The 22,901-nt window shown below is 50.8% G+C and overlaps 1 protein-coding gene across 1 annotated transcript; it reads right to left on the reverse strand.

The window, feature by feature from the left end:
• Nucleotides 1-10,378: 10,378 nt before the first annotated feature.
• C5H16orf95 (chromosome 5 C16orf95 homolog) lies at nucleotides 10,379-21,340 on the reverse strand. Its single transcript, XM_037205625.1, has 8 exons — nucleotides 21,016-21,340; nucleotides 20,118-20,169; nucleotides 18,478-18,529; nucleotides 17,377-17,517; nucleotides 15,820-15,966; nucleotides 15,136-15,172; nucleotides 11,277-11,505; nucleotides 10,379-10,647 (listed from the first exon to the last, which is right to left on the reverse strand). Exons 1-8 carry the CDS (start codon nucleotides 21,137-21,139, stop codon nucleotides 10,629-10,631), a joined length of 801 nt encoding a protein of 266 aa, XP_037061520.1. The 5' UTR covers nucleotides 21,140-21,340; the 3' UTR covers nucleotides 10,379-10,628.
• Between the last annotated feature and the right edge of the window lie 1,561 nt (nucleotides 21,341-22,901).

A 22,901-nucleotide genomic window follows, 5' to 3' on the forward strand; every position in this document is an offset into this window, starting at 1 on the left:
AGGATTGTCCAGGTTCATCTATGTATCCCTTCATGAGACCCCAAAGATGCAGGGGGACAGATATCCTTTCTGGGACTCTTAGAAGTTGGTAACCTGACAGCTGGCTTTGCAACTTTATGTCCTCATCTGTGTAACAACCCTCAGCCCCCTCGACAGAGAGCAGTCCCCTCCCAGACACTGAGGCAGAGTTTATCTAGTAAAAGCAGTCAGGAAAAATAAACTTACCTAGGGGAGGGGGGAGGCGTGGAGGGCCACAGCTTGTGCTGCGGAAAGGAATGTTCTCGTTGCCCCACATCTGCACCGCACATTTAGCCTGGGTGGATGTTTGCACCTCTGGGTCTGACCGCGGCAAGACCCTGAGCGGCTCAGCCTGTGAGTCTGCCAAGAAACAACCTCTAGCCTCCCTTGACATCCCGCTGGAAGCCAGAGCCTTAAGCCCTATGCTCAAATCCTAGTCTAGAAGCACCCCCAACGTGACTGGAACGTAAATGGAATATTTAAATGCATATCAGCTGATGGAATCATCAGTTTTTCTACTTTGCTTGACATTATGTGTCCTGGCTCAGAGGGACTTCTGTGGCCAAGGAGGCAATGGGAAGCCAAGGACATGGAGTGTAGCAGGAAGGAGTCAGTAGCCATCATGGGGATGTTTACAGCCCTTATTCCATCCCTACCCCATAGCCCACCAATTTGCTCCAACAACTTCTCAACCCAGCAGCGGTCCATAGGCATGGGCCAGTCCCTGGCCTGGCTGCACTTTGTGGACCCTGCTTCTGCCTAGCTTCTCGTCCACTGTCCCACAGAAAGGCAAAGGCATGTCAAAGGTGAGTCCCCAGAAGGCAGGTGAGATCCAGTGTCTGAGGCTTGCCTTCCACAGAGGATGATTCCTGAGGTATCTCCTTAGAAAGTCCTGGAATAGTGGGTCCCAGTCATCCACGGTATAGACTAAAAACAACCCTGACTGAAGCCTCACCAGTGATCCGCCTGCCTCCAGAATGCTGGGATCCAGGCGTGTGCTGCCTCACCAAATAGGTAATGAATTTTTATATTGCCTTTATAGTAGTATTTTCCTTGATGAATGGGTAGGTAGGTAGACAGACAGAAAGACAGACAGATAGATAGATAGATAGATAGATGGATGGATGAATTCTGAAGACTTGATGGGTGATGGATGGATGGATGGATGGATGGATGGATGGATGGATGGATGGATGGTGGTGGTGAATGGATAAATGGATGGATGATATATGGATGTATGGTAGGTAAATGGTAAGTTGATAGATGGATGGATGATGAATGATGTCTTTTCTAATGTCATGACAAAAACCATGACAAAAGCAACTTACAAAAGAAAGCATTCAGTTGAGGGCTTGCTTACAGCTTCATAGGACATCAGGACAGGAAGTATGACAGGAGGCAGACAGGCATGGTGCCATCCGATCTACAAGACAGAGGCAGAGAGTATGATACTGAGCCTGGTGTGAGCTTTTGAAACCCCAAAGCCTAATAACACATCGTCTCCAACAAGGCCACACTAAATAGTTCTAGTCCTCCCTAAATAGTTCACCAAATAGGAAACAAACATTCAACTATATGAATCTATGGGAGCAATTCTGATTCAATCCCCATTCTATCCATCCATCCATCCATCCATCCATCCATCCATCCATGGTGATTTGAATGAGAATGGCCCCCAAAAGCTCAAATATTTGAATGCTTGATCCACAGTTGGTGAACTGTTTGGAAAGGATTAGGAGGCATGGTCTCGTTGGAGGAGATGTGTCTTTGGGGATTGGCTTTAAGGTTTCAAAAGTCCATATCATTCCCACTGAACTCTCTATTTCATGCTTGTGGGAACAGAATGATATCTCTTCCCAGCAATAAAACAGGAATAAAGACAGATGATGGATGGATGGATGGATGGATGGATGGATGAATGATGGGTGGTTATATGGATGATAGGTGGACGAATGGCAGATGGATAGATGGATCAAGCAGGGGATATGTATTTAGGAGTTGATGGTGAATGTATGTACACACATACAAGGGTGAATGAATACATAGATGATACGTAGAAAATAGCTAGATGGTGAATGGAGGGATATGTGAGTAAGTAGGTAGGTTGCAATGGCTAGTTTCATGTCAACTTGACACAAGCTAAAGTCATTAGAGAGGAGGGAACCTCAATTAAGAAAATGCCTCTATAAGATCAGCTGTAGGCAAGCCTATGGGGCATTTTCTTAATTAGTGATTGATGGGGAAAGGTCCAGACCATTGTGCGTGAGCACCCCCTTGGGCTGGTGGTCCTGGGTTCTATAAGAAAGCAGGCTGAGCAAGCCATGTGAAACAAGCCAGTAAGCAGCCCTTGTTCACGGCCTCTGCATCAGCTCCCGCCTCCAGGATTGCCCTGTTTGAGTTCCTGTCCTGACTTCCTTCAGTGATGAACAGCGATGTAGAAACATGAGCCAAATAAACCCTTTCCTCCACAACTTGTTTTTAGTCATGGTGTTTTGTCACAACAATAGTTACCCTAACTAGAACAAAATTTGGTACCAGGAATAGGGTATTACTGTTATAGACTTGACCATGTTGTTTTGGGGAAGATTGAGGAAGGACTTTAGAACTTAGGGTGAGAAAAGCCATTGAATATTCAAATGTTGGTGAGATGTTCTGTGGGAGCTTGTGAGAAAAGAATGTTGAGAGAAATGCAGATAATGGAGGCCTGGCTTGTAAAGTTCCAGGAGGAAGTTTAAGAGTTACTTAAAGACTATTAGGCCTATTGCATATTTGCTATTTTGAGTTTCGATTCTGTGGTTCTGGACAGCTGGGGCTGAAGAGTCACCTGTGACCAGTAAGAGAGCAGCACCATTGAAATGAAGCCTTTGTATTACTGGGACAATTAATGCTGGTTAGCTAGGGCTGAGAAATTAGTGGTGATTAAGAAAAGACCAGAGGATCCTGGAGAGATGGCTCAGCGGTTAAGACCACTGGCTGCTCTTCCAGAGGTTTTGAGTTCAATTCCCAACACCCACATGGCAGCTCACAACTGTCTGTAACTCCAGTTCCAGGGGATCTGACACCCTGACACAGACATACATGCAAGCAAAACACCAATGCACATAAAATAAAAATAAATCATTAAAAAACATCTAAAAGAAGACCAGAATCGTTGAGGTGCCCATACCTCAGAGAAAGGCTGGGGACGGCCCCACACAGCCGCTGCCCCACGGCCTGCAGTCGGAGAAGAGTGACAGCTGGTGCAGGGAGCGCTGAGCGACCCAGCGGTGTAACCCAAGTTACCGACTCACACTCAAAACCCACAGGCTAGCAGGCACCTCGCCTGTGTGTGTTCATGCAGAGTGTGCAACACCCACCACAGTGTTCCGACTACCTCTCCCTGGAGCGACACTGAAACCATTCCCACACGTAGGTGGCACTCTTACAAGTGCCTCTAGGAAGTTGGGCGGTGGTGGTCCACACCTCTAATCCCAGTACTCAGGAGGCAGGCAGATCTCTGTGAGTTCAAGACCAGCCTGGTCTACAGAGTGAGTTCCAGGACAGCCAGGACTGTTACACGGAGAAACCCTATCTCAACCTCCCCCGCTAAAAAGTGCCTTTAGGGTATGTGCTGTCCTCTCTTTTTATTTTTTGAGGCAGGGTCTCATTTGCCCAGGCTGGCCTCAAACTCACCAGGTAGCTAAGGATGATCTTGATTCCTGATTCTCCTACCTCCACCTCCTGAGAACTGAGATTGTTGACATGGCTACCATACCCACCCACCCCACTCCCCAGAGTGTGCCTTTCCACAAGTGCAGACAGAAGGCATGGCCAGATATGTGTGACCACAAGCTCTTCCCATAACCAGGGGTCCTTGAAGCCTATGTAGCAAGAGCTGGGCCCAGAAACTATCGATCAATAAGAGATGCCGAGATGTAACTGGGAGACAGCAGCATTAGCAGGGAAGAAATAGAATCAGCTGGCCATACTAACAAGCCCAGAATTTGGGCAACTGAGGCAGGAGGAGTGTGGACTTGAGGCCAGCCTGGGTTACATAGTGAGACCCTGTCTCAAAAAAATAAAAAAAGGAAAAAAGAAGGAAGGAAGGAAGGAAGGAAGGAAGGAAGGAAGGAAGGAAGGAAGGAAGGAAGGAAGGAAGGAAGGAAGGAAGGAAGGGAAAGAAGGAAGGGAAAGAAGGAAGGAAGGAAGGAAGGAAGGAAGGAAGGAAGGAAGGAAGGAAGGAAGAAAGAAGGAAAGAAAGAAGGAAAGAAAGAAAAGAGGAGAGGGAGAAACAGACAGAGAGAAAAAGAGACAGAAAGAAGGGAGGGAGGAGAGGGAAGCTGGGTGGAAGGAGAACAGATCCTAGGACAGATTCTGGCCTTCTGAGGCCCCAGAGGACCCCAGGTGGCTCTACAGATCTCGGTAAGCTTGCTCTGTTCTCAGCCTCCGGTCTGCAGGCACAGGAGTCCCAGGGCTAAGGCCTCTATTTTATAGACCTGTCAAATATTAGATCAAATCCATGATCACGAGGGACACTAAGCCATCGGTGGAGGCTCACAGGGCCGGGCCGATCCTCCATAACCTACTAGCCAGTCACAGTATCTGAAGACTGGGACCGCCAGTGTCAAAGATCTCCTGGAACAACACAGGTGTGACACCAGGAAGCCACCTTGCAAAAAGCCTTAGCCATGGTCTATCAAGTCTCTAGGTCCGGTGATTGTCTAGGAAACACAGAACTGAAGTGACCATTTGCAAATATCTTTTGACAGGCAGTGGTGGCGCACGCCTTTAATCTCAGCACTCAGGAAGCAGAGGCAGGTGGATCTCTGTGAGTTTGAGGTCAGTCTGGCCTACAAAGCAAGTTCTGGGACTGTTACACAGAGAAACTCTGTCTTGGAAAAAAAATTTAAAAAAAAAAAGGGAAATGACAGATTCACAAACCTGATTCTACGTGTAAACCGGTTTCTTGTGCAATAGTGGTATGAGGGTTAGGGTAGCAGCCAACCACTTTCTGGTTGGATTTGAAGGCCACTCAACAAAACAGAATTCATTCCTGGCACTGTTTGGGGCCAAGAAGACATTGCTGGCTAGGTAATAAGCCCTAGGGGAGCATGTAATACTATTATTCTGCTAAATGGACATAGTGATAGACTGCCCCCTAAGTTCTTATCTTTAAACTCATAAACTAGTGACCTGGAGCAGCAGCTCATTCTTCAGTGACAGGTTACTGACAGAAAGGACCAGGAGATGAGAAAATAAAGAAGACAGGGAAGTTTGGGATCAGGAAGCCATTCTAAGAAAGTTTATTAAGTACAGCATCTTACATACAGTTTGGGGGGAGTACGTGGGGGGGGGGAGCTAGGACAGAACCAGCAGAAAACTATCATACAAGGGGAAAACCAGGAAGCTAATCAAGCGAGGTTGCACAAAGGGAACACAGGATATCTCAAGTGTATCACACACAGACCAAGGGCTCAGCGGCCTTGGAACTGACAACCATAGCCCTTCAAGGAGTGGGGAGAAGTTGAGTGCTCAGGATCTGAAAACCCCAAGGCCCTGGACCCAGGCCATTACTTCCTGGTTTTAGAAAAGGAGCTAAGTTCCTTCTCCAGACATCAAGGCCTCAGGAAAAGTCCTGGTCCAGCCTGGCCCTCACCAAGTCAACACATCTCTCAACCCTCATTAGAGAGGCTTCTCTTTTGCAGTAGATAGAGATTAATGCAGAGACCTAGAGTTGATCAAGGTGCAGAGAATTAGAAACCGTGGAATGCTTGACTATGAATGAGACATCTGCATATCACACACACATACACACACACACACTCTTACACACATACACACACATACACACACACATATACACACACTCTTACACACATACACACATATCACACACACATACACACACACTCTTACACACATGCACACATATCACACACACATACACACACACTCTTACACACATACACACATATCACACACACTCTTACACACACATACACACACAGGGTTTGAAGATCATAGTGGAAGAGGGGGCAGAAAGACTGTAAGAGCCAGAGAGAGTAGGCCCCTGCAGCTAAACTTACACGTGAACTTACACTGGCTATGACTACATGCACAAGGTCTGTAACCACATCAGGCCAGCCAATATCCCAGCATGGATGTGGAAGGGGATCATGAATTCCCACCCTTATCTAAGGAGCTATTGGCAACTGATAGCTGCTAAGGGAAGGCAGGATGCAGCCCCCTGAGTGACTACCCGTGATTCAGTACATAGCCCTGTACAGGCAGTACGAAGTGGACTCAGTGGGTTTGGGGTGGGGGAGAGAGCACACATATGAAGTTTGAGGGCGAGGGGCGGAGGAGTAACAAAGGAATTGAACGGTTAGCAACGGGGCTAGATTTCAAAACATACATGTCATTTAAAAATAAAACATTCATGGACAATAAAAATGTTCTCTGGAAGGAATGGGGAGCAGTTACCTTGGAGGGGGGCAGGAGAAGGGGCAGACATTGTGGGACAAAGTGGGGACTGTCCAGGGATTGGCAGAGGCCAAGGCTAGAACACAGACAAGAGCCTCCCTTCACAATCACCTCTCATGGACAACTGTGCCTGGCTCTAACAAGGCACCCCAAGCTCAGAGCACCCCCAACTCCATGCAAAGCCTGTGCCTTTGTTGAAATACAAGGGTAAACCCAACAGTTGAGGCCACTCACCCGCTCTGTAATAACCTCCAGCTCCCCAACCCTGAGCCAGAGGGTTGTGATGGCTGTGATGGCTGGCATTTCCTCCTTCCATGTGGGATGTCTGGAAAGAACATGCTTGCTTGGCAATGCTGAGACACTCAGGAATGCCAGTCTTGGCCTTCTGCAGAATTCCAGCACCTTCCAGGGTTCCTGGATCAGCCCGGGGTTTGCTGTTTCAACATAAAAATGGTGTCTTCAAACAGAGCTTCCTCTTAGAAATGGCAAAGGAGAAAACAGGAAGCTCCCATTGCTCCAGGGCGGGGGGGGGGGGGTGCTCTCAGACACCCCTCCCCAGCTCAGTGAGAGGCACTGGACAGCACTGAAAACGTCAGGACACTCCCGACCCTGAGGCCCAGCCTGGGCTTGAAGCAGACATCATCAATTGATTGAAGGCTTCCATTTCCCCATCAAGCCAGGGTCCCTAAAAGGAGATCACCTGCCATTCCTTTGGCAGGGAGTGTGGGAAGTCTCCTCATGGAGGAGAGGTGGGGAGGAGGTCCCTGGAAGCAGCCTGGACAGGAAAAAGAAGCTGCAGGCAAGCCTTGCATCTGCCAGCAGCAGGGATTATGGACGGGGCACTCCACTCTCTGGACCCAGCAGCAGGGACTGTGGACGGGCACTCCACTCTCTGGACCCAGCAGCAGGGACTGTGGACGGGCACTCCACTCTCTGGACCCAGCATCCCTGTCTGGGAATAAAGTGGTTAGACTGGATGCCCTGAGTAGCACCTTCCAGCTTCTAGTGACTAGGTTACCCTAGTCAGACATAGGTAACCAGAAAATCCTGGGAACTAGGCAGGGGGAGAGAAGAGAAAGGTGCCCACAGCAACAGAGTTACAATGACGAGGGTGGACAGCCAGACAGTGCCTCTACCCTGTGGAGCTCTTACGACACAGCACTGGAGCGGAGGCATTCTGGGAGGCTGTGTGAGCGAAGCCTATGAGCCACAGAGGCCAGACAGGAGGCCCCAGCTGGCACAAAGCAGAGAGAGAAAAAGTCAGGCTGCAAGGGCTCCCGCCAGACCATGCCCAACCCTTCACCTACCAGCTGACTTCCCCAAGCCCACTTGTGGGCACGTGGCCACTTCCGTGAACAGAGTGTGATGTCTGCTGGCAGGGTGGTGCTCCAGAACTCACTCCTTCATTGGGGGAAGTTGTCACTGCGTGCTATTGTGTCTACGCTGGGGTCTCAGCAGACAAGGTCATCATGGCTGTGGCTCAGACACCATAGGGCACCATGGCTGTGGCTCAGATACCATAGGTCCTAGGCAAGCACCAAGTGGGTAAGGAGCCCTGCCATGTCACCTCAGCCACAGCCAGGATGCTGCAGTCAGACACTCCCAGAGTCTACTGGCAAGGTTTTGGTTTGTTTTCATAAGAATGTTGGAACCTGGGTCCAGTGCAGTCACATTTGGGCATATATAACTAGGGTGTCACTTATCAGCTGTCAGCTTTGGGATTCAGACTCCAGATGTGTGCAAAGAACAATCCAGACCCTTTCTTCCTGTGGCTTTCCCCCATTCCTAAAGGAGATGGAGAATAAGCAACCCAATGTCCAGGGTCCTCAACTGTTCTGTCCCCCCACCCCAGCACTGTGCAAAAAGGACTCCTGAATTCTCCTGCCTCTCCACTAAGGGTAGCCAGAGAGGAACCATCTGTAAGATGTTTGCATATGAATGCGCTGTTCAGAGCTTTGGGTATGGGCATCTAGGAGGGAGCATGCCCAGGAGAATGATGACCACCTCCCCCCAAAGCTGAGTGGTGACCTCTGAGACCCAGGGAAGGCGGCCAACGGACAACTCTTGAGAAAAGGAGCAGATGAGTGTCAAGTTCTTGGGGGTGCGGATCCCTCGCAGGGGGAGCCTGTGGTTGTACCGCCTGCCTTTGAGAGGCAACGCCGCTGTGTTGGGAGCTAGGCACCATCTACTTGTGCGGTCCAGTACAGTTGGGTAGCATCTGGAGCCTGCTGGAGCCCAACGGCCACAGACTTGGCAGTGCTTGACCGACCCTCTGCCAGGAGGATGGCCTCACTCACAGACTCCTTCAGCTCTTGGCCCAGAGCACGTTGTTGCCTTCAAGCACAAAAGCTGCCATTGACCTCCGCTCTGCTGTCTCAGGACAGAAGTGTCACAGCTGCTGTGCACAGTACAGGCTAGGCTTTGGGGGACCAGGCTGCCGCTCTCGCCAGCTGCCGAGAGGGAAGGCAGGTCCCTGCACACTCTGGGTCGGTTGTGTGAGGCCGAGGAGACAGACGCTGGTAGAGTGTGGAAATCTTATCCCGCAGAAGGCTGGGACCCAGGGCTCTAAAGTCGAAGCAGACTGGATTCCCAGCTGTGAAGGACTGGGAGGGGACCTCAGGGTGGGAGGGAGGATGGTGAGGGTCTCCTGCAGGATCCTTTGGAGGCGCTGGAGAGATGGCTCAGTGGGCAGAGCGCCTGTGGGAAAGCATCAGGACCTGAATTCAGAGTCCCAGCATTTCCACAAAGAGAAATTGGGGCAGCAGTGCACACCAGGAACCCCAGCACTGGGGATGCAGGCAGGGAGACCCCGAGAGCCAAGCTCCAGGTTCAGCGAATGAATGAACTTCGAGGTGGTGACTTTTACATCATGCGAATGATGTCCCCATCCACATTTTAGTTCATGCCAACCGTGGTGTTACACACCTAGAAGTCCAGCACTTGGAGGGGGGAGGCAGGAGAATCAGGGTTGAGGCCAGCCTGGTCTACATGAAGAACCCTGTCTCAAAACAACAAACAAACAAAAACAAATAAAAATAAACTCAAGCTGGGCGGCGGTGGCGCACGCCTTTAATCCCAGCACTCGGGAGGCAGAGCCAGGAGGATCTTTGTGAGTTCGAGGCCAGCCTGGTCTACAGAGTGAGTTCCAGGAAAGGCGCAAAGCTACACAGAGAAACCCTGTCTCAAAAAACGAAAAGAAAAAAAAACTCAAGATTCTGGAGAGGCACAGCAGTTAGAACACTATACAGTTCTTGCACACATTTTTTTAAAACATAAATAAATGTAAATTTTCAATTCACATACAATTTTACATGCTATTTGGCATTAAAATGGGACACTCTTTTGTCCCATAAAAAATGCCATAAATAAAACCCTTTCAGGCCAGGTGTGTTGATTCACACCTTCAATCCCAGCACTTGGGAGGCAGAGGCAGGTGGATCTCTGTGAGATCAAGGCTAGCCTGGTCTACAGAGGGAGTAGAACTCCACTACAGCCTGGGCTATGTAAGAGACTCTGTCTCAAAGCAACAAAACATACACACACAAAACAAACAAACAAACAAAAACCCCCAAATAAAACCCTGTCAATCCTTGAGAGGAAAGAGATGCAGAGACAAGCCCCCTCCAGAGACATAGAGGACAAGTTTCTCCTACCAAAGGAAAACCACGGGTCATCCTTTAAATGTGGCTGGGGACAGGAGAGATGACTCAGTGGTTAAGAGCACTGGCTTTTCTTCCAGAGGACCCGGGTTCAAATTCCCAGCACCCACGTGATGGTTCATACCGTCTGTGACTCCAGTTCCACCCTCTTCTGGCCTCCATGTGCACCCAGGCACACACACGGTGCACAGACACACATGCACAGAGCACACAGTATGAAATAATCTTTAAGCTGCTAGTTTAGAGTTTCACAAATAACATTTATTGGCTGCATTCATAACAGACTCGTTTGGACATTCACACCAGCCCCCCTCCAACTAACAGTCACATGGTGGCTTCTAGTTCAAATTGGATCATGGGTGCAGATCTTGTCGTGTGTGGAAACAGCAAGTGTCACAGATCCTCCTCATCTGAGGGCTTTTCCCTTGAGGACCATGATGGTGACTGACATTCTTGCTGAGGATCTTGACAGTAGCTGAAGACTCCACTTCAGTCCCAGAACAAATGGCTAGAAAGCCAAGAGAAAGGCAAGTGCTGGGAACCGTCCCCCGGGCTGAGCGCTCGCTGTCCTGGGCATGGGCTTGCCGAGAGCCTTCACAGAGAGGATGGTGCGGGTGCGCCCTCAGTCACTGGGTTCCCCACTACGCTCAGGAACTGGGGGAGTGGACTGGGTCAGCACAGCATCTCTGACTCCCAGCTGTGGGACCCCAGTGAGACTCTGACCTTCTGCACCCACTCACAGGAAGGGAGAAAACACCTAGCTTTGTAGAGCTGGGAGGAGAAGCTCCATAGCATCCTTGCTCCTCCGTAGGCTCTGAGCTGGACTCCCTGCCATCAAGTGTCTGCCAGGCCACAGGGGCAGTCAGGTATGCGACGTGAAGGTTCACAGGGCTCCCCACATCCCAGCTGGACAAGGGGGCTGGGCCACCACCACTGCCCCAGAGCCAGGCCCGTGAAGCCAGGGGCACTTCTTGGAAGAGGCTTACAAGTGCTGTTACCATGGTGTCCAAGGGCTCAACGGTCTTTCAGTAAAGGACATAAGGCAAGTCTGGGGCAAGATGCTGGTGGCAGGGACTCTGGATTCCAAAGTGAATGATGAGTCTAGGCCCACCCCTTCTCACCTCCCCAGCAGCTCACCGAATGGCCATGATGGCCCTCAGGACAGCCTGCAGCAGGGTCAGGAGATTGAAGCTGATGGGCAGGAAGAGGCCCAAGCGGCCAGCATGTGGCTCATCCTCCTGAGGCCTGAGCGCCTGAGGCAGCTCATCCTGATGAAGGGCCTGGAGCTGCCGCCACTTGAGGAGGAGACGCTGGTCCCCACGAACCCGCCAACAGCCATGGCGGCTGCTTGAGTCCAGGGAGCACTCTAGGAGCAAGAGGAACACTCTTGAGGACAGAGCATGACGCCACCTGGGAGTGTGGGGCTGTGGGGAACTGGTCCCAAGCAGACAAGGTGCAGGGTGACTCAGCAGACCATTTCTGTTTGTTTGTTTGTTTGTTTCAAGACAGGGTTTCTCTGTGTAGCCCTGGCTGACCTGGAACTCACTCTGTAGACCAGGCTGGCCTCCATCTCCCTCTGCTTATTGATAGAAATATAAGCCCTAATTGTATCAATGCAAAAATACTTTGGCGGGGGGGTTCGAGACAGGGTTTCCCTGTGTAGCTTTGCACCTTTCCTGGAACTCACTTGGTAGCCCAGGCTGGCCTCGAACTCACAGAGATCCTCCAGTTCTGCCTCCCGAGTGCTGGGATTAAAGGCGTGCACCACCACCACCCAGCTGCAAAAATACTCTTAATATGCAATATGATAAATACATTTTCTTCTGAAAAAATCCCACTAGAGTACAGAGGAGAAAATCAATCATGGAACCCTCATTTTCGAGAAAAATAAAAGATCAAAAATGTGTCTGGTGGGTGTAGTCCAGCATGTGAAAGGCCCTGACTGTGATTCTAGCATGCACTCACACACACGCATGCACACACACACACACACACACACACACACACACACACACACACACACACACGTGCACGCACTATCTTCAAGTGGAAACCAGTCAGATATGAAACAAAATAATTAAATCACACTGAGCTGGAAGAGGGGACAAAAGTGTAGACAGGCTATCCTCCTGATCCTTCCTTCCAGGTCTCCTAGCATGAACAGGTGAGAGGCTTGAGGAATGTATTCTGTAAGTCACCTGAACTGAGGGACACAGTGAAGCGCCTGCAGTCCCTACCACAGGGAAGGCTGAGGAGGGACGACAGCTTGAGCCCAGGAGTTCACAACAGCTGGGGCAACACAGGAAGGTCTCACCTTGAAAACAAACAAATCACCTCAACTAGAGCGTGACTGGAGGAGCTGGAGAAAGAGCTCAGAGGCTAGAGCGCTGTCCTCTCTTGCAGAGAGAGGACCAGGGTTCCATCCTCAGCACCCACATGATGGCCCACAACCATCTGTAACTCCAGTTCTAGGGGATCTGATGCCCTTTTCTGGCCTCCATGGGCACTGCATGCATGAAAACACATACATAAAATAAAAGTAAGTAAGTCCTAAAAAAAAAAAAAGGGAAAACATGAATGGAGTAAAACCTAACACTGGTTTTGAAAATCTATCAGCTAATCCTATAATTTGACAATAAACTCACCTTTCCTAATAATGTAAAGTATTCAAAGTGAAAGCAGTCGACGAAAACAGACCTCAAGGGAGCCGCCACTGGGTCTGGAGACAGTTCCCTGATTCTCTCATGTTCCTGGGAGAAGGTTCCAGTGTGGGCTTCTGACTTTGCCGGAGCCTGCTCCGCTCTTGGGAGCCTCCCTGGGGTAAAAGTCCACTCTTGGGGTTGGGGATTTAGCTCAGTGGTAGAGTGCTGGCCTAGCAAGCACAAGGCCCTGGGTTCGGTCCTTAGCTCCCGGGGAGGGGAGGGAGGTCTACTCTTACCTCCACCCCTGCCCCGCCAGGCACCTACCACTCACCTTTCTGCCCTCCCTCTGAACCCTGCAGGTTCCAACTCTGAACATGTCTGAGGACATCCTTTTGTGTGGCTTCCTAGGACCTGATTTTCCAGGAGACTTGAGTCCTGGGGACATGGTCACTGTGTCAATGTCACGGTGGCTCAGAGCTCTGTCTCCCAATAGCAAGTGCTGCATTTCGGGTACGGCCCACTGCATTCATTCTACCGTGACAACAGGCTCAAGTCATCCCAAGATTTTGCTATGACATTTCCCAACACTGATGAGAGTGCTGAGTACCCTCGGGCTGTCCCCAACAAATGCCATGCTTCAAAACCTGATGTCTTCAAGCCGTGTCTGCAGGGCTGGGAGGATCTGCACTCTGGAGTAACAGTGTTGCTTCTGGGATTGGGAACTGGACATTTTTACACATTTAAGAACAGGTTGGGCTAAAGAGCTAAACAGAGAATTCTCCAAAGAAGAATCTCAAATGGCTGAAAGACATTTAAAGAAATGCTCAACATCCTTAGTCATCAGGGAAATGCAAATCAAAATGACTCTGAGATACCACCTTACACCTGTCAGAATGGCTATGATCAAAAACACCAATGACAGTCAATGTTGGAGAGGATGCGGAGCAAAGGGAACACTCCTCCACTGTTGGTGGGAATGTAAACTTGTACAACCACTGTGGAAATCAGTATCGTGGTTTCTCAGAAAATTGGGAATCCATCTACCTCAAGACCCAGCCATACACGCTTGGGCATATACCCAAGGAATGCTCAATCATACCACAAAGATACATGCTCAACTACATTCATAGCAGCACTGTTCATAATAGCCAGCACCTGGAAACAACCTAGATGCCCATCAACTGAAGAATGGATTAAGAAAATGTGGTACATATACACAGTGGAGTACTACTCAGCAGAGAAAAACAATGACAGCATGAAATTTGCAGGCAAATGGATGGAACTAGAAAATATCATCCTGAGTGAGGTAACCCAGACTCAGAAGGACAAACATGGTATGGACTCACTCATAAGTGGATTCTAGATATAAAACAAAGAACAATCAGACTGCAACCCACAGAACCAGGGAGGCTATATAGCAGGGGGGACCCTAGGATGACTGTGGCTTATAATAAGTTTTGTTTTTACTCAATCACTGGGCGAGCCTCGGTGAAACATTTCACTATTAGGATAAGAATTTATACTGTATCAAGCTGATAATAGAAAAAAATATAAATAAATAAATAAATAAATAAATAAGACCAGGTTGGTTGGTGGCTATCCATTTCCCAAGCGCTTCTCACCCTTTCCTTCTGAACGCTCCTCTCATATGCCTTTTTAGAATGCCATCCCCAACCCAGATCCTGCACAAGGGACTTCCTGTGCAGAGCTGGCATAGTGCACTGAAGAAGCACCAGACCAAAGCCTGGACGTGCCTTCAAAATCAAGTCCAGGACAGAGTTCAAAAAACACAAATAACATGGGGAGGAGACTGTCTCTCTCAGAGAGCTGAGCCATGGGGGTTATGTCTGAGGGCTACATCACCAATGTGTGAGTATGCTGCCAAGTGTGTAGGAACATACACTGAGCACATGAATGTGAGCATACATTATCAATCATGAATACAGGAATGCATGCATGCCAGGTCACATGCATGAGCATATGAATACACTTGTGCAGCACACATCCGCTGTATAAGGCATGCACATGTGTGTGTGTGTGTGTGTGTGTGTGTGTGTGTGTGTGTGTGTGATACAAGAGCTGTCACATCAGAAATACACACCAGTTCAAAAATGAACATGTACACACACTACATACCACAAGTAACAGAAGTTCATAGCTTAAATAAACCCACTTTAGACACTGTCAGCCCTAGCTTGTCACTGCTAAGACTGGTGGTCTGCCTCCATCATTTGTAAGAAGGCAGCCGGCGGGCTGTGACACCTGGCAAGGGTTGGAGATGGCTGTGTCACCTGCGTGGCCTTGCCCCACCCCTTTCCCAGGGCAGAATGAGGTGACACATGGTGTGGAGTTACCTGTAGTGCCTTTAACATTCTCCAACCTCTTCACCACCTAAGAGAAGAGAAAGTGGATCAGTATGTCATCTAGAGACCCGCAGTGTGTGTGTATATGTGGGGGGAGGGAGGGGGTGATCAGGACTTAAGACCTCGGGGCAGGGGTGGTGTGGCTCCCAGTTCAGGACTGAGTTCTCTGTGCTGGAGATAGCTTGCTGCTCGGTGATGGAGAACCCAAAAAGTAGGAAGGCAGAAGAAAAGAAAAAAAGACTTCTAGCTAGTCTCAAATACTGGGGAGACCCTCTAAGCTGCAGGAAGGCTGGATGTGGCCAATCCCAGCATCGTGGCCTAGAACTACAGCTGTGGGGGTGCAGATGGGTCCAGAGGGAGAAAACCCAGGGCCATGGTCCCTCTCAGCCACCTCTGCAGGCCTATAGACAGATACAGAGACGAGGCTGGGCACAGGGCATGGTGCGGAGGAAGAGGGAGGAGGAGACAGCGAAGAGGAATAGAGGCAGTGGCCTGGATACCAGATGACCCCTCGCTATGCTCAGAGAATGAGGCTCACACTTCCCAGCAGCCTCCACAAGACACGACCTTCTGCCCTCAGCTGCCCTCGCCATGGCCATCATGGAGGGGGTGCCCCCTTGGACTCCTCCCCTTCCCACCCCTCACTCAGCCCTGTCTCACAGGCTCCCTTCTTACCTTCTTCTGTGACCTCAGCCCCTGGGGCACCCAATAGGGCATGACAGCCCTCTCCCTGGGCATCGGAAGGCGCCCCCCAAAGCTGTGGCAGGGGCAACGGCACGACCTTATGGCTCTGGGGACATAACACCGCATCATCTTTGAGACCTACCAGTGGACAGTAAGAAAGGTTCAAAAGGGTGAGGGGGGGCAGGCATGGTGGCACATACCTTTAATGACAGCATTCAGAAAGCAGGTGGACCTTCGTGAGTTCGGGGCTAGTCTGGTCCACACAGAGAGACTCTGACTTTAAGAGGGAAGGCTACAGCCCAGCTAGTAGAATGCTTGCGTAGCATGCGCAGGGACATGGATTCCACCTCCAGCACCACCAGGCACAGAGGCCAGCAAGATGACTCAGCAGGTAAGGGCACCTGCTGCCTACCCCGTACCTCTGTGTTCCATCCCTGGGACTCACAGTGGAAGGAGAACTGACTACTGTAAATTGTCCTCTGACTTTCTCCACATGCCCCTTGGCACATATGCATCCCACACACACATACATACACAACACAATCAATCAATCAATCAATCAATAAATGTAAAAAAAATATTTCCTAATAGGCATGGTATTTGTGGTAGTTTGAATAAGAAGGACCCTGATAGGCTCCTGTGTTTGAATACTTGGTCTGTACTTGCTGGGACTGTTTGGAAAGAATTAGGAGCTGTGTGGTCCTTTTCTTTCTTTCTTTTTTAATTAATTTATTTATTGGTATTTTATTTTATTTGAGGGGGGGGTTGAGACAGGGTTTTTACATGTAGCCCTGGCTGGCCTGAAAATCACTATGTAGACTAGGCTGGCCTTGATCTCACATGCTGAAGAACTTCCTTGGCACACTGTCAGTGGTAAACGAACTGTCTAGAAGCCTGTGGCAGGAACAAGGTAACTGACCTTCTACCTCTCCACCCAAGTCCAGGGAGCTCTTGCTGAGTTCCTTTGGCCCTGGAAAATGAGGCCAGGGGCCGATCCGTGGGTGTCAATGCCACGCACGTCACTCAGTGAATTGCTCTCGGTGGACATGGTGCCCACGGAAGAGAAGCAGGTACAAGGGAGATGGGAGAACACTCCAGACCTAATACCCATGTCATATGAATGAATCTCATAAGAACTGTGTAAGCCAAAGAAATGGTTTACCAGGAAAGGACAAATGGCCACAAAGCCTGACATGAGTTTGATCCCTGGAACCCATGTGGTTAAAGGAGGGAACCAACCCCCAAAGATAGTCTTCTGATCTCCACAAGTGTACCATGGTGCCACATGTATGTACGTACATACGTGTACACACACACACACACACACACACACACACACACACACACACACAATTAAAAAGAAACAAAAGAGGTGGGCAGGAAAGAGAAGAAGAAGGTGGGCAGGGACTGTCACTCGGTGGAAAGGACTTACTTAGCTCGTTCAATCCCCAGCTAAAACCAAAACTGTGTCTCAGAAACTTCATTCATACAATACCTATGATTCTGTGTCCTGGCCCTAAGTGATGACCTGCCAAGTCACTTAGTTACCTGCTTTCGTGGTCTCAGGGACAGAGGGACCCAGTAGGGCAGCAGTGCATCAGCCCGGGGCACAGGCAAGTGGCCCCCAAACCTGGCATAGCATTGGCAACATGTGCACTCCTGAAGGACGGTGCAGAGTCCGGGGTACACCTGAGTAAGACACACAGAGGATAGAACCAACCAGTGTGGTGATGTATTGTGTACCCCAATAAAGCTTACCTAGGGATCAGAGGACAGAGCCAGCCACTGGCTCACCTCTATGAAATCCTCAGCCTCAAGAGAGAGAGTTCCTGTTTCCTCACACCTTATCTACCTTTCTGTGTCCTGTCATGTCATTTCCCGGGATTAAAGGCGTGTGCCACCATCACCTGGCGCTGTGTCTCTCTTATACTGGATCAATTTCATGTAGCCCAGTGTGACCTTGAACTCACAGAGATCCAGACGGATCTCTGCCTCTCGAGTGATAGGATTAAAGGTGTGTGCCACCACTGCCTGACCTCTATGTCTAATTTAGTGGCTGGCTCTGTCCTCTGAAGCCCAGGTAAGTTTTATCGAGGTACACAATATATCACCACAAACCAGGTTGCACCTAACTAAGCAAGACACAGAGGACAGAAGTAAGTGTGAAAGGCATTTGTGACAGTAGTGAAGGACAGCACCCAGGGGAAGGGACAGGTACTCAGGTCCACCTGTGGCTCAGGATGAGGCTGGCTACAGGTTTACCAGCTTGGGTCTACAAGCTGAGTTGGGCGGAATCCTGGCCACTCACTGCTTCCTCACGGTGAGCAAGTCAGTCTAAGGAAGATTCGAGCAACTCGAGTCGGGAGGAGGTGACAACTCCCTGTGGCTTTCTGCATGGTCCTGGTCACCTGCTGGGGCCACCCCCCCTCCATGGGGCAGACAAAGAAGCTGATGACCAGGGCAAGTCACTGAAGGGGCTTCTGGTCTCAGGAGGGACTAGAAGGGAGGAAGTGACACTACACAGAAGTATGTGGGCACAGAGATGACCCATACAACCACACGCTTCTAGGCAGGGTCCAGCCTGAGACCCTCATCTCCCCCCACCCTTTCACCCACAGGAGGCATAAGAGGCTGAGGGCATGTCCTTACCGAGTGACCTGTGATGCACACCTCCTTTCCAAAGGTCTGAAATGAACCCTTCCTAGAAAAGAAAAGCACACAGCTCAGGGTGTTCTGGCCTCCATGCAAACTGTAGGCTGGGCACTGGTGACCCTTGGCACTAAGCTCCGTGTGGAGAAGTCTTCCTTCTGAGCCCAGGAGGTGCTTCCGATGACAGAAAGGCAGACTCACCCACGTGATAACCTCCCCACTGGTGTGGGGCCCTGTGTTCCCAAGCCAACTTGTTCAGTACACTCCAACCAAAGCCAGGCTTGGTTCTCAGGAGGGTCCTAAGGCTAGAACCTCCCAGGGCTCCACCGAGGCTTTGTCGGGTATACACTGGCTTCCGGCAATAAGAGGGAGAGCCTGTCAGAACGGCAACAGAAACCCAGTAGACCTGGTGACTTCGCCTCAAGGAAGACAGGGCAAGACACAGGGGCACAGAGAACAGAACAGAGTGGGCAGAGTGCCACAGAGGGGCAGAAGAGGATAGAGGGGACACAGCAGGACAGAATTCTTAGAGTAACAGTTACTCTTCCCCGCCCCCAGCCACACACTGCCAAGATGCTGGCCATGAGGATCTCTGGTGTGTAGACATTGAATGCCAGGCAAAGCTGATTTTCCACGGTGGGTGTCATCTTGCTTCACCACGTCAGAAAGCACACACACTATCTGAGTGGTTTTGTGTTTCATTATAATCACCACAGTCATTACTGGTCCGCTTTGTTGTTGCTCTATTTTGCCAGGCTTGCCTCGAACCCACAGCAATCCTCCTGCTTCAGTCTCCCAAGTGCTGGGACCACAGGAGTGTCTGGGTGTGTTTCAGGCCTCTGCACTCAATTTTCCTAGCTGATGACCGAAAACAAGACATGGGGGCTGATCTGCACAGCATCCGGACTACCCACAGCATCCCCGCCTGGAGGTGAGGTCAAACTGGACTCAGAGACTGATCACTACAGCGTCAGAACCCTTGAGACTAAATGTGGAACTAGTAGGAGCAGTTGGGCTCCTTTTTTGATGAAGGAGCTACCCTAATAACAAGGAATCCTATACGGTCTGGGTGGTCACCTGGCCTAGGAAGGAAGCTAGCACAAAGGAAAGGCGAGGGCTGGGGAGAAACCATGTAGGGTCACAGTCCTTGCACACCTGGATACAGCCATGCCTGAAGGGCTGCTCCTGACATTTCCGGGGATGGAAGGAGTAGGTCGCCCTTCCGTTTCTTTACCACTGCGCTACCGCTGGACCGGGCGGCCCCGGGGCTCCAGGCACTCACAGGTGAGCTCCGAGGTCACCTGTGCAGGCTCTAGGCTGACCTGATCTGTCATGATGCACAGTGCAGGGCATGCGCTACACAGCCGTGTCGGACCAGGGCCAGGCGAGGGCCAGCCTCCTCGCAAGGGCCGGAGGGTCGCGGTGCTTCGCAACAGCTTCCCGCTCGACTAGCTGATTGGTCCTCAAGCAGCCAATCAGGAGCTGTCGTATTTGGTAGTGCACTGAGCTGACAGCTGATTGGCTACTTGCAGCAGCGGCTCCTGGGAACCGTGGGACAGAGTGGTTTCTGGACCTTTGGCTCCCACTCCCATTGCTCTCGTCGCCCCAGTTGACGTGGAGCCCAGCCGGAGACCACTCACCATTTCCTGTGGATGGTCCTGTGCGTGCACAAGGCACCCCGGTCCCGGTCCCCTGAAAAGAGACAGGAGGAGGTAGGACAGGACGTGGATGTTCCCATGGGCTACATTACCTCTGTGGGTCCCAGATATCATCAGGGGCCCACTTCTACCCAAAGCCATTCGTTATCAAATGGAGAGATATCATCCCAGCTGCTCAGGAGGTTGAGCACAGAGGCCACTGGAGAGCATGAGGATTGTCTAGAATTCCAGGTCTACAGAGTAACCTGATTCAGAAGAAGGAAGGAAGGAAGGAAGGAAGGAAGGAGGGAAGGAGGGAGGGAGGGAGGGAGGGAGGGAGGGAGGGAGGGAGGGAGGGAAATGAAAAGGGGAAAGGAAAGGAAAAGAAAACAAAATGCTAGGAACACAATGCCCTGCTGAAGACACTTTCCAGGCCTTTCAGGCTGGACTTTGGAGGGTTCTAGGGCAAGTTCAGCCCAGTGCCTCTGACCAACGTTAGTTTACATTCTTCTTCTTCTTCTTCTTCTTCTTCTTCTTCTTCTTCTTCTCCTCCTCCTCCTCCTCCTCCTCCTCCTCCTCCTCCTCCTCCTCCTCCTCCTTCTCTTCCAATTTAAGATGAGTTTTGGGTTTTGGTGTTTTTTGTTTGGTTGGTTTGGTTTTTCAAGACAGGGTTTCTTTGTGTAGCCTTGGCTGTCCTAGAACTCACTCTGTAGACCAGGCTTGCCACGAACTCACAGAGATTTACCTGCCTCTGCCTCCTGAGTGCTGGGCTTAAAGGTGTGCGCCACCACGGGCCAGCGCAGATGACATTTTTTTTGGTCTGGTGCCCTTGCTGTGGGGCTCTTAGCTTCTTGCTCTGACTGTGGGCAGACACTGTCAGCTCTGCTGTCTTGGCCCTTACCTTTCCCTCTCAGGGTCACTGGTGTCATCGCCACCCTTTCCTCCCTGTCTCCAGTGGTAACACGTCCCAGTTCTTTCAGTGGCTGTGCCTGGTCCTCCTTCACTCCATCCTCCCCCAGTATCATATGGGACACAGTGTCACCATCATCTTGCTCACTGTCGTCAGAGCAGGAAAGGAAAGGGGGCCACTCAGGCTCTGATAGCCTGCTGCTTCCCAAATGCCTCTGTTAGCCTGCACCCCATGGTCCCAGGGCTCCCTGTGACATATCTGGGAGTAGCAGCCACCTACTTGTCTGTGCACCCTCTGTGTCCCCCACAACCATGGTGCTCTGTGGGAGCTGGCCTTCCAATGGAACTAACTGTGGAATGCTGGGAACAGAAGCTCCACGGTGATGATAAGTAGGACAGGCCGTCTCTCTCAGGCACCCCTTCTTCCCTGTGGACTCCAGAAGGGCAGCGTAGGTCCAGGGACTGCAGAAGTGGACAGAAAAGAGGTCTACTGTGCTAGGCTCAGGGTGCATAGAGCTCCGTGGTGGCTTTCCGTGTGGTTACCTGCAAAAGGTCCCCCCATCACAGGACTCCAGTGCATGCAGCAGCTGTCCTGACTCCAGTGAATGCAGCAGGCTCCAGACTTTAGCCACAGACCGGTGGGACCCAGGCACTGAGTGGTTCATCAGAACCCCACTGGTGCACAGGCAAGTGGAGTCAGGCCCAGCCGTCAGCTCTTCCCTCAGCTCTGCCCCACATCCAACCCTCCCTAGCTCCTCAGCCATACCTTGACACTCAGGAACCCATACCTCCAGGCCCCACAGCAGCTGGCTCAGTGCCCCGCATACCTGTAGGCCATTCTCAGGAAGGCCGCCAGGGTATATTCTCATCCTGTTCAGGGCCTTCTGTGGGATTTTGAGAATCCCACAGTCCTTATGGTATCCAGGGCCATAGTTAACGTGGGCACATACACATGCATCCTCTTCCAAACAGCCACACTGACAGACTCCATCCACTCAGTGGCTCAGCCTCCTTCCCTGACATGACTGATGTTCCTTGCTGCTCCACAGTGCTATGTGGTCCCTTTATTAAACCACCTCCTCCCTCAGCCCAAATTGCTCTGCCTGTCACCAGCTGTTTGAAGGCTTCACTTCTGAGGGTCCACATAAGAGACCTCACTAAGAGCTGACTGCGCAAGGCAGAGTGTGAGCTTCAGATGACGGAGGTGCAGGTGATAACAGCTACGGTTTGTAGGTGCTGGGCACTTTCCACATTCCTTTCCCTCAGTGTCTCTTGGGGTGACACCGAGAGACAGAGAATTGCAGTCAAGAAAGTGAGTTCTCAGCACCCAGGCTGGGCTTCCTTGGACCCATAAGAAGCAAAGAGTTGCCAGGTGGTGGTGGCACACGCCTTTAATCCCAGCACTTGGGAGGCAGAGGCAGGTGGATCTCTGTGAATTCGAAGCCAGCCAGGTCTACAAAGCGAGTTCCAGGACAGACTCCAAAGCTGCACAAAGAAAACCAGGAGGAGGAGGAAGAAGAGAAGCAGCAGCAGCAAAGAGTTTGTCATCAGGCTTCCAGGTGTGCATTCTCTGCAGGATGGAAGGTCCATGGCCACCCACTGGCCCATATGGTTTTGTCCCCAGACTCCAGCCCCCAGGGTTCCCTACCCAGCTGGCTCCTTCTGCCTGCTTCCTCCCTCCCACCCTTCTCCCCTGGTGTTTTCTGCAGGGACAGTGCAGAGGCCTTGAACAGACATCTAATGTGCATGGCCATCATTCAGGTTTGCATACCTTGGCCATTAATGAGCACCGCTGCAGCCTGTCATGATGACTGGGGTGGAAATTCCCCGGGGATAATGAGGGGCTGCAAGTGCCAGGAGCCATCCCCAGCAGTGGAC

Source organism: Peromyscus leucopus, chromosome 5 (genome assembly GCF_004664715.2).
Source record: "Peromyscus leucopus breed LL Stock chromosome 5, UCI_PerLeu_2.1, whole genome shotgun sequence".
NCBI lineage: Eukaryota > Metazoa > Chordata > Mammalia > Rodentia > Cricetidae > Peromyscus > Peromyscus leucopus.